Source organism: Ostrinia furnacalis, unplaced genomic scaffold, assembly GCF_004193835.3.
Source record: "Ostrinia furnacalis isolate ACB-3 unplaced genomic scaffold, ASM419383v2 OfSCF0694, whole genome shotgun sequence".
NCBI classification, from domain to species: domain Eukaryota; kingdom Metazoa; phylum Arthropoda; class Insecta; order Lepidoptera; family Crambidae; genus Ostrinia; species Ostrinia furnacalis.
The window spans coordinates 1,151,891-1,163,742 of record NW_021130933.1 but is presented as its reverse complement, the minus strand read 5'-3'; the positions used below and the strand labels follow the sequence as shown (position 1 = coordinate 1,163,742).

General features: G+C 38.9%; 2 protein-coding genes across 2 annotated transcripts in view; one reads left to right on the top strand and one right to left on the bottom strand.

The window, feature by feature from the left end:
- smog (G-protein coupled receptor 158 smog) overlaps window positions 1-6,889 on the top strand; it is a 29,098-nt gene extending 22,209 nt beyond the window's left edge. The window contains exons 8-11 of the mRNA XM_028299987.1: window positions 1,084-1,513; window positions 1,677-1,783; window positions 2,045-2,242; window positions 4,291-6,889. Of these exons, the coding sequence (XP_028155788.1) occupies window positions 1,084-1,513; window positions 1,677-1,783; window positions 2,045-2,242; window positions 4,291-4,446 (891 nt within the window). The 3' untranslated portion in view covers window positions 4,447-6,889. The remainder of the gene's footprint in view (window positions 1-1,083; window positions 1,514-1,676; window positions 1,784-2,044; window positions 2,243-4,290) is intronic.
- A 714-nt stretch (window positions 6,890-7,603) lies between these two features.
- LOC114349587 (myrosinase 1-like) lies at window positions 7,604-10,470 on the bottom strand. Its single transcript, XM_028300003.1, has 7 exons — window positions 10,386-10,470; window positions 10,179-10,309; window positions 9,436-10,100; window positions 8,765-9,073; window positions 8,543-8,683; window positions 8,242-8,339; window positions 7,604-7,822 (listed from the first exon to the last, which is right to left on the bottom strand). Exons 1-7 carry the CDS (start codon window positions 10,406-10,408, stop codon window positions 7,660-7,662), a joined length of 1,530 nt encoding a protein of 509 aa, XP_028155804.1. The 5' UTR covers window positions 10,409-10,470; the 3' UTR covers window positions 7,604-7,659.
- Between the last annotated feature and the right edge of the window lie 1,382 nt (window positions 10,471-11,852).

The window sequence follows — 11,852 nt, the reverse complement described above, 5'->3', positions numbered from 1 at the left end:
TTTAGGTTTCGTAAAGTTAGATTTTATTAAAGCCACGATTTTGTAAAGTAAGTTACGACTTCGTACGCGTGGACCCCGTTTTACCCCTTTAGGGGTAGAGTTTCGTAAAATCCGTTCTTAATGTGCTCCTACGCTCTAAAAGGAACCTCCATACAAAATTGGAGACTCCTGCACTTGTAGTTTCTGAGATTTCGCGATGAGTGAGTGATTTAGAAACCATTGGATTGATTGNTTACGAGGTTAAATTTAACAACTAAAACTAATAACATCACAACATCTGAAATTCAGATAAATAATGGCATTTTTCAGGGAGACTCTCTGAGCCCTTTGTGGTTTTGTCTCGCCCTCAACCCTTTGTCAAGTCTTCTCTCACAACTAAACGGCTACAAAATTTCTAAAACCTCAAACATCACACATCTTATGTATATGGATGACATTAAGTTGTATTCAAATAATGAAAAAAATCTGCAGGAGCTTATAAAAATAACTAGTAAATTCAGTTGTGACATAAATATGAACTTTGGATTAGATAAATGCAAAATTATACACGTAAAAAAAGGCAAGCGGACTTGTAGTAGTAATACTGTCGACGATTGTAATATAGCCACGATGGAGGAAGGAGAATTATATAAATACTTAGGTATACAACAGTCAAGAAACATAGATCACAAAACAATTAAAACTAATTTAAAAGCAGAATACATTAAGCGGGTTAATTTAATATGCAAAAAACCTTTATTATCCAAAAACCTATTTAAAGCTCTGAACACATTTGCAATCCCAGTACTGACATACTCATTCGGAATAATTAAATGGTCGAAGACTGATATTAATAAATTGGAAATGAAAACTAGGACATTATTGACAAAACACCGGTATTCACACCCTAAATCTGCGATTGAGAGAATATCTTTAAGAAGACAAATAGGAGGAAGAGGTCTCATTGATTTACATACGCTACATGAATCACAAATAACGAACTTGCGTAAACATTTCTATCAAAAGGCAGAAGAGAGTAACTTACATTTATCCATTGTAGAAGCCGATAAACACTACACCCCATTAAACTTACAAAACAAACAGAGGCCGACAGTAACGCGCGAAGTAAGAGAAGGTTACAAAATTGACAAGTGGAGACAGAAAGAGTTGCATGGAAGACATCTGAAAGAAATCGAGCAGGGAAATATAGATACAGAAGCATCAAACAAATGGCTACAGTTAGGTTACTTATTTCCAGAAACAGAAGGTTTTGCCATAGCTATACAAGATCAAGTCATCAACACCAAAAACTACAGAAAACACATATTGAAAGACGTTACAGCGAGAAATGACCTATGTAGAAAATGCCACAAAGCACCTGAAACAATACAGCACATCACGGGGGCNCTAGACCTCGTGTGCGGCGCTGTGGGGCGTGGCGCCGGAGCGCTCGCCGCTGGCCGCGTCGGCGCGTGCGTCCTGGCGCCGCGCCTGTGGCATGGCTACCGCGCGCGCTCGCTGGCCCAGGAGGTTCGTGAACTTATTGTGGACTAGACCTCGTGTGCGGCGCTGTGGGGCGTGGCGCCGGAGCGCTCGCCGCTGGCCGCGTCGGCGCGTGCGTCCTGGCGCCGCGCCTGTGGCATGGCTACCGCGCGCGCTCGCTGGCCCAGGAGGTTTGTGAACTTATTGTGAACTAGACCTCGTATGCGGCGCTGTGGGGCGAGGCGCCGGAGCGCTCGCCTGCGTCTGCGTCCTGGCGCCGCGCCTGTGGCATGGCTACCGCGCGCGCTCGCTGGCACAGGAGGTTTGTGAATTGTGATATTTAAATGTGACGTGTTCCTTATGTAGCCTTAGGGTTGCAAAAAAGTCTTAGAACCATTTTTCCTTCTAAGCCCAATACGGTTGAATAGTAACCAATTGCCCACTCCCGCTGAATGGGGTAAAATGATCGTAAAAGGGCTCTAAAACGATATCTGACGTAAAATAGACAGAAGACACGTTATATAGATATAAATAAGCACCAACCTTGGTACGAACTTTTCTTAAAGACCATCAACAATTACAGGTGTCCCGTCGTGGGCCGTCTGAGGGCTTCGGCGTGGAGGGCGAAGAGGAAGCGACGTCTGAAGAGGTGCGCGCAGAACTCAAGCGCTTATACGTGCAGCTCGAGATCATGCGCAGCAAGACGCTGCGCCAAGACAACCCTCACATAAGCAAGCGGCGCGGCGGCCGCAAACCGCCGCACAGGCGGTTCTCGCTACAGGTAACAAAGGGTTTAGGTACAGGTATTATGAACCTAACATTTATTTATTTATTTATTTATTTATTAGGTCTACCAACATTGTTACATCCTGACATGGACCTTTGAGAACTGTAGTTTTACAACCTGGTCGAGTTAACTGCGCACCTGGCAGCCGTGACGTCACGTCGATGATTTTTTTTTTTATGTAATAGGAGGCAAACGAGCAGACGGATCACCTGATGGTAAGCAATTGCCGTCGCCCATGTACACCCGCAACATCAGTGAAGTCACAAGTGCGCTGCCAACCTTTTAAATCCCATTCCCCCTCAATTGGGCCTCCGGTATCCTCACTCACTCGGCGAAACACAGCGCAAGCGCTGCTTCACGCCGGTTTTTGGTGAGGCCGTGGTATCACTCCGGTCGAGCCGGCCCATTCATGCCGAAGCGTGGCTCTCCCACGGATACGGATCTGGTACGGACGGGGCGAACGCGGGTGGGGCGAGGTAGAGTCGCATTCCAGCGAGGTGCGCAGTTAACTCAACCGGGTTGTATCAATAACTTCCTACATATACTTAATGAGTGCTATGTACTCAGTACTTAACCATCATTACCGTGATAGTAGGTCCATATAGATACCTACATGCATAGAGCCCAGAGTTTGAATATCCAAAGTAAATGTTTGATTACTCCCCGATTGTCATGAAATTTTAAATCTTTATTATTAGTGTATTAACCCTGGTGATACCTATACCTGTTATTATTAATTATTATTAACGATATAGTATGTTATGTAGGTAGGTAGTTATTTCATAAAAGAGTTTTCGTATATTTAGATACTATTATTTGTATTTATGTTACAATAACTTATAATAACACTCAATGTTTATAGGTTTAGGTTTATTATAGCATTTCTGTGGTGTTAGTTTATTAATATATTCCTTACTAATTAAAATTTAGTTCATTTTGTGTTGAGTTAGAATAACTCTGATTTACTTATTCTTTAGTTTTTGGCTGTTAAGCGGCATTTTACTCAAACCGATCGTAAAATGCCGCAACTGTACTTCGATTATTTTTTACTGACATTATTTTATTATTTTATCATCATTCTTAACTGTCCTAGAGGACCAATAGTAACTCCATAGACATGTAATCTGTTAGGTGATATTTCAATCCTTTTTGTTGGTGTACTATCTTCATTCTCATTAATTAAATGTTTCATCTTCCATCCCGCCCCAACTTTAGAAAAAGGGCAGTCGCGAAAAGGTAAGGAGGTGTGATTATACCGCATGCGCACTGACGTGGAGCACCCGCATGACCCCTGTGGATGTCCGCCCCTAGAGAGACCCTCCCTGTTCATAGCACTTCGGACACCGATTCCGAATCCGATTCAAAACAAGAACCCGATTCGAAACAGCTTGTCCGAGTGCATTGAATGAAAAATACTGCACACCCGAACCCAAGCCCACCACCGCAACTTACTGTACGCAACTGCAATGTTTCGGATGTCGCTTTATCTGTTCGACGACTACGACGGCTCGACGACGCGCACGTTACGTCGTCGCTGGTTTCACTCTAATTGTTCACACAAGTTATAATCGGCACGTTGGAACTGATTTCGTCTATCGCTAACATTCTGCCGACCGGCTTCTTTTCTGCTGAAATCTCTGTGTTCAAATATTTTACTGTCACGATCGATCTGATTCGATATTTTGCTTTAGTTCTTGCATTACGTTTCGTTAGTAGATGTATGAAGCCTGTTGATTTAGTACATAATAAATAAATGCTAAACTTTACATAATTATAATATAAAATATGCCTTTTGACCCGTAAAGCGAAATTTCAGGAATGTTCAGCTTTCTTAAAGCGTGCATGACATGATAGAAAGCATTCAGCGCCGAAGAGGCAACTCGGACGCGTAACGCTGCATGCGGGTGTACTCGAACTCATACAGAGTTCATCATCGACCCACGCTTTGCAGACTAGTAAAAGAAAATAAATCAACAAGTTTCAATTCATACAGATAGCCACATCATATTGATTATGATTTGATGAATTGAAAATGTGTTCAGGCGCTGCAGGCGCGGCGAGGCGGCAAAGGCAAGGGCGGCGGCAGCGCCAGCGTGGTGGAGGCCAGCGAGGCGGGCGACGTGTCGCGCACGCCCGAAGACTCCGTGTGCTCGGCCGAGGGGCCCTCGCACTACACCGACGCCGACACGCAGGCCTGAGCCTCGGGGCCCGCGGGGGCCCATCATCTACATCCACTTGACAGTGTTAAAAGGAAACGAAACAGAGGTGCGTCTCCCGTGCGAGGCGAAATCACTAGTGAAATTTCACCGGCGGGAGAACCTCGAGACTCTAACTCGGTGTAAAGGATTTGAAATCACCGCTCGTTCCTGGAGCTCAGTTGAGCGAGCGGACAGAGTAGGTTGTCGTTTTGTATTCAAATGCGACTCATACGGCTATCTTAACGAAAAAGGGCACAACTATTTCGACCTGCTCCCACAAACTGTTACGAAAGGGTTGGAAATCACTTTCTATGACATGTTCCCTAAACATTGTGATGTGACCAGCGTTTTAGGACCCTTGACACTGCCTACATCAAATATCGTGTGACAGCGATGAATACCTGCCTTTAGAATAATATAATAAAACAAATCATAATAGCGCACAATACGTTAATATATTCATAGTAAGAAAAAAATAAATTAATCCTTATTGAATTTATTCGAGAGATGTACAAATTATTAGATGTGCCTTTTTGCGTTATGACGGCAGCAAACAAACTCAACTTTAACGTGTATCTTGACGTTGATAGGACTAGGAAGGTAAGAAGTGTTGGCTGAAACTTTAAAGTGCGAGTATATCGTCAAGTTATCTAAGAATTTTCATCTTAAACTATTTACTTTTTAATACATACACTCACAATATAATTCTTGTAGAAAGATTCGGCAAACAGTCTATATCCAGAGACGTCCTATTGTATACCTTGTTAACTATCAAGACTTAAATGCACGACTACTGCAGTTATTTAAAGACTCGTATTATTTTAGTTTGTTCTCTTTAAAATTATGCTGAATAAAATCTATTTGTTTATTTAATAAAATTGGGAGTTTAGAATACTTAATAGTTAAATATATTTGGAGCGTTCGTTATGTAACAAGATTTCTAATCATACGTGTAAAAATATTAGTACAATAATTTTATTTACTAAGTATGTCTGTCTATTCATAGAAGATGTAACATTTTATACCTGTACTTAGAAAGAGGATCTTTAATATCGGTGAGTGTATCCTGAAAGTTGTTGTTGCTGTCGATATTATCTAAACTATGCTTGTTACTTCTAATTATACAAGTCCTTGCTATTCATATTACTATTCTTTTCAATAAATATTACAAAATCTATGTCATTTGGAGTTTGGGTATAGTAATCTAATTCAATGCAAACCGTTAACTTCCGAAATTAAGACATGAACTACCTATCATCTATTCGATTCTACGAGTACAGTGGGTAAATTTTTCAGTTATCAGCTGACTTACTATCCGAAGATTGAAGAATGAGTTTATCATTTCTATAAAAAATATGTCAAAACAACAATAAATTCTCTAGATAAAGGTTATCAGATATTGCAAAACTTTTCAAAAGTTCAAATGAGGTGCTTAGGAAGGAGGCTTATTAATGCAACAAATACATACCTACATTTAGGTATGTAGTCAAATAAATAAATAAACGCCATTTATCGGTATGCTGACTATTCTTTAGCAGAATAGTTATCAATTGAAACATTCGAACTATAAGAGTGTTCTTAGTCTCATATAAATTAACCCAGGACTGCATAAATACCAGACCGGGTGTTTCAGAAAGTTACTGTCACGTTTCAGAGATTATTCGAATTTTGCATGAGAATTATTCAAAAGATGTAAGGTAGGCACTATCACCTGAGCTCTGCTCGAAAAATTTTTTTGGGACACTGTACTCGTATAATGGTCGCTAATCGTGAAGCGTTTATAGAGCAATTAACATCATCGGTGATTTAGCAATGCAAGCTGTATCTGATGTGCTACAAATACCAAATCCACTACGAGTATCTCATCCCTATAATCATTGCAAAATACCTTAACTTAGAATCTAATTAGCTATCTATCTTAATACTCAAAAAGACTATAAAGTATGGTTGTAGTTTCTTGATTCATATTCTTATCACTAGTTAAAGATATCGTGCCGGACAAATCAGTTACCATGAAATAACAATAATTTTGTATTTAAAACCGTCATAAGTATTCATATATTTTGTACTCAGTGCGTTAGTACTGAATTATTTACCAGTCGTATATAGTGTCATTTTGTTACGTTTTGTAATTTTATCTAAACATAATTGTTGTGTACCTTTTCTCTAGTCTTCGATGATAGTTGAAATTGTTATTAGTTTTGTACCCTATTTAATAACGGGTGTTAGTTTTAAGATTTTGTACATAGTAGAGCATAAACATTTTGTAAGTGCATGTGAGGTGCATTTTTGTTTAGGTTTATAAGAGCTGATCGCTGACTTGTACACGGTCACATGTTGTTATTCAATGGGGAAAACAGTTCTGATGAAATGAAACCTTTTCAATATTCTTGCTCGTAAAGTGGCCTTTTATATCACCACCACCAGTGCATTTTGCACTTGTGTCATAATGAAAGTGTCAGTTCGCAAATCCTGAGTTTTGATAAATAAATAAATCTTTGGACAATTTCACACAGCGCCAGCTAGCTCCAATAACAGGTGTGTGGTGAGGTCAAGTCAGTGGTCAGCCTTACGTTGAGCTTTATTCAATGTTCGCGGCGAGAGCGGCGTTGTGATGCCCTGATTATTATTGTAATAATGACACAATATTATTTATTGAATAAATAATAATGTTCTTAATTGTTCATTCTTTCTACCTCTTAGATGATATTTCTTTCATGATATTTCTATGACGTCAAAACTATTCGGAATATGCCGTGGAAAGATGTCTTAAACTAAACCAAGCCACCCGTGACATTGAACTTTAAGGCTAATCATCCTTTTGAAGATAATTCGTACAATTACAAAGTTATAAACACAAGATTTTTTAAGGTCACGTAGGCCTCGTAGCGAACAGTATCGTAGTCGTCGTAGACGGCTCGTAGTTCGTAGCAAAAACGTAGCGCCGTAGCCCTTCTACAGCAGGACTACGGTTTTGCTTTAAAAAATCCTTGTCTTACATAAGATAAGGATTTTTTTAATCAAAACCGTAAAATCTAAATAATTTGTTTAATATTTATTTATTTTATTTATTAGGACAACCAACAAGACAAACACTCATACATGGAATTACTATATCTAACTAAAAGTGCTTAGAACTAAGTTTTGTAATATAATTTATTTGGAAGAATTTAATATCATTAATTTTATTTTTATTCGCATATTAGTAGTTTGCTAATGTCCTTGGTCAATGGTCATGGTAGCGCTGGCGTCGGGCTCAAAGCTGGGGTCGAGCGCGCGCGTGCGCACGATCTCTTTGTATAAGAAGGCAGATTTGCGCGGCGTGCGCGGGCGCGCCTCGTCTTCAAAGTCCACTTCGTACAGCCCGAAACGTATGCTGTAAGAAATGAAAATATTTTATTGTTCTGAACCATTGTTAATCAGTTCCCTGAGTAATATTTATTAATAACTAGCTGAACGGGCGAACTTTGTTCCGCCTTAATGGCAATAAATAAGCAGACTTTTTTTTTAATTTCGAACGGGATAAAAAGTATCCTATGTCCTTCTCCTGGCTCTAAACTACCACCCTGACAATTTTCAGCTAAATCGGTTCAGCCGTTCTTGAGTTATAAGTGGAGTAACTAACACGACTTTCTTTTATATGTATAATAGATATATAGAATAGATTTATAAATATTTCAAGTGATAGGTGTGTGAAATTGTGTGACCTCAAATAAATCCAGTTCCCGAGAGTATAAAGATTTCTCCTCGAGTACTTAGTTACAACTTACACAACTGTGTTAGTACACAACTTACCCATATCCTTCTATCCACTCGAAGTTGTCCAGGAGACTCCAGGCGGCGTAGCTCCGCACGTCGACGCCGCTCTCGACGGCGTCCAGCAACGCGTTCAGTACCTCTAGTAGGAAAAACTTTCGAGTTCGTTTCGTTGCGTATTCAAAGTGTCATCGAAAAATTTTGTATGAAACATTAAACAGCGCCCCCTAGGGCGGCTATAATATAGGGGGCGCTGTTTAATTTTTCATACAAAATTTTTCGATGACACTTTGAATACGCAACGAAACGAACTCGAAAGTTTTTCCTACTAGAGGTACTGGTAGTCGAAGTAATACGCCACGCGCGTGTCGTCTTCCAGCCCGGGAAGCGTGGAGAAGCCATTTTCCGTGATTTGGATTGGAACGTCATTGTAGTCCTCTTTTATTTTCACCAATAACTTGGTGAAGCCCCATGGTACATGCTGATATGAAATAAATATAAAGTTTACTTAGTTTTTAATACCTAGGTGTGTTATTTGTGATAAGGTAAGAATTACACTAACCCCAATATACTTTACATCTTTTTGTGTATGCCATTCTTGTAATTGATACCTATCAGCGCCAATATCGTCCTCAAAAGAAGGTACTGCAAAATTAGTGCTCGATTCATTGCGGTACACGTAATATGTTGTGTAATGATTTAATCCAAAAAAGTCAGAAGACCCTCGAATGTATTCCACTTCCTCGGGCGAGAATGCAGGTAGCCTTGACCTGAAGAAACCTTGCTCGGCGCTTTTGGCTGCTATTCTCTCCTTCATGACAGGCGGCCAATCGCCAGTGGTTGAGAATATCGGGTGAGCGTATTGTCCCACCTGAAATGAGATGTGAAAATTTCAGTTAAAGTCGAAAGCAACGGGGTACGTAAACGTATGGTTGTGGATGGAGTTTATAGATGAGGACAGGAGCTGTTATCATCCTAACTATATCTTTAATCTGTTGCGATTCATTAATACTTTTGGAGTCGATGCTAAGATTATAAAACACATGTTTGCCGTCATCGACTCCAAAAGTATCAATCATGGTATAATTATGTAGGTATATTAATTCGTCCTAATAAATAAGTAATTAGTAATTATTTGGGACTAAATGTAGTTCATACAAAAAAACATACAGTCGAATTGAGAACCTCCTCCTTTTTTTGAAGTCGGTTAAAAAGAACTTAAAAGGTGCATACCGTAAATTGAATATAGTCTTCAGCGGCATCGTGGTATTCGTCCGTTTCAGATTGATACCATTGCCCACTTAATGCTATAAAGATATTGCCATTCTGGGAAGGTCTAAATTCTTGATCATAAATATGGTAAGCTCTTGCGTGAGCTAACAATAAATATTTAGTGCACATATACTCTGATACTCCTGAAGAATCGATTCTAGGTGCAAAATGTCCTATAGAATAGCCGTAGTAACAAATTGAGTGGGGTTCATTGATAGTAATCCAGCTTTTAACTCTATCGCCAAAAAGTTTGAACGCCACCTGCGCGTAATCACCGAACCAATCGACAATATGCGAGTTAGTCCATCCACCCATCTCTTGGAGCTTCTGCGGCAAGTCCCAGTGATACAACGTTATCATCGGCTGAATATTGTATTTCAGCATCTCGTCTATTAAATTGTTATAGTAATCCACGCCCGCTTGATTGATGACGTCTGGGAACCCAGTTGGTAAGAGCCGAGACCACGAAAGGGAGAATCTATAAAACTGAAGGCCCAATTCCCTCATCATCTCCACGTCCCTTTTGTACAGGTGATAAGAATTCGCTGCTACATCTCCTGAAGACCCATCTTTTACGGGATTTGGTTGCGAATGAGTTAAGTGGTCCCAGATATTTTCTGACTTTCCTGTTACAATAACAATGCATATTAAGAGAGTAAGTTAAATAGCAGTACCTTAAATAGCAAAATAATAACGTAACTCACCATCTTCGTTCCATGCGCCTTCAACTTGATATGAAGCCGTAGCTGCGCCGAAAGCGAAGCCATCGGGGAATTTTCGTACATTCTGGCGAACACTTACAGCATTGCTATGGGCATAAACAAGTGCTAGGAACCTGTTAAACAATAACACGCGTCTGTAAATATTCAATTCAATATATTATCTTATTAATAGTTTTTCAAACTTCTTACAAAAAAATTAATTTGCAAGACATTTGTACCAGCAATCTTCTTCAGTGCTTCGACAAATAGCGCTAATCCATCAATAGGATTGTTTTATAGTCTTCTTAAACCTAAACTTAATCTTATCATTCTTATCATCTTAGCTTTAGTCTTTGTTTAGATATGTTGTTGCTAGTTTGATCTCAAAGAGCCGATGAGATGTTTGATAAATTAGCGTGCGTTCCAAGCCGTACTAAGTGTCATCGCATCACGCTATGAGCAGATTTTATTGTACTAAAAAAGCTAAGTGATTTAATTTTATTATTAAAATCAAGTAAATAAGACACAATAATAATAGGTAAATATCTTTTCAGTCTACAGACAGAGTGACGAGATGTGTCCTAAGTGAAAAGGATTTGTAATACTATTTTTCCATTTAGGGATCTGTTTGCAAATTATTAAAGTTTGAAGTGCCAATTTTTGTTCGAGTAGGGCGTCCCGTCCCCACAACTCTAAAAACTAAACTGTTGCCTTGAAAAATCTGGGAAAATTCGTAATAATACTGCTTGTTTATGAACTTTCAAGGAAAAGTATAATGGTTAAGATACATCAGTTACTTTGAAAATAATAGTCATTTGACTCATGTATGTATTATAAAAAAAATTAACCAGTAAAAAATCCTTAGAAGAAAATATGAAAAGTGACTTTAGATGAAGTAATTGCTTGCTTCTGAAATATATTGTGGTAACGACGGACAACTACGGAACCCTACACTGCGCGTGGCACGACACGCACTTGGCCAATTTTTTATCATTTAATGATAAATATAAATGTCAAACATAGATTACTCATACATCGATAACATAGTCAAGGACATTTGACATTATTGACGAAGCATTAGTTTCCCACGTGATACGTACGTCTCAGCTGATTCGCTCAGTAAGTACGGGAATACCCAAAGCAATTTTTTTATTTTGGAAAGCGTGTCTTATAAATTTAAAATTGTTTTATGCACATCGCCTATTTTGCATTATGCACTGGACCGCAAATAAAAAATTAGAAAATCTTCTATTATCTTCAAAAGTAGCCTACGTAACGCCTAGCTATGTGAAACAAAACACATTGGAAAAACTATGCAATTATTTATTTTACATTTTTTGAAAATAAAACGCATGAATTAGTTTAGTTTAGTTTCATATAAAAATGTCGCGTTGTGACGTTCTCTATCTCTATTTTAGTTTAGTCTATAAGGTAGATCAGGTACTTCTGAAGATATAATTGAAGATTTTCTAAGCGATCCTTTTTCTTTGTGGTCCAGTGTAATTAATGATTCAAGTCTTGCATGTTTGTAAGTTCATTAGTTTGTTACAAAAAACAGTCGTTACAGTAGGGAAGTGAGCGCTTTCTTAATCCTACTAATATTAAATGCGAAAGTTTTGATGTCTGGATGTTTGTTACTCTTTCACGCAAAAACTACTGAACGAATTTTGATGAAAC

Bases quoted from the DNA above. Each gene is read 5' to 3' on its own strand.
- LOC114349587 (XM_028300003.1), bottom strand. From the start codon at position 10,408: ATGTCTTGCAAATTAATTTTTTT. The intron at 10,310-10,385 runs GTAAGAAGTTTG...ATTGTTTAACAG, and splicing joins TCTTGCAAATTAATTTTTTT to GTTCCTAGCACTTGTTTATG. The intron at 7,823-8,241 runs GTAAGTTGTGTA...CATTTCTTACAG, and splicing joins GAGTGGATAGAAGGATATGG to CATACGTTTCGGGCTGTACG.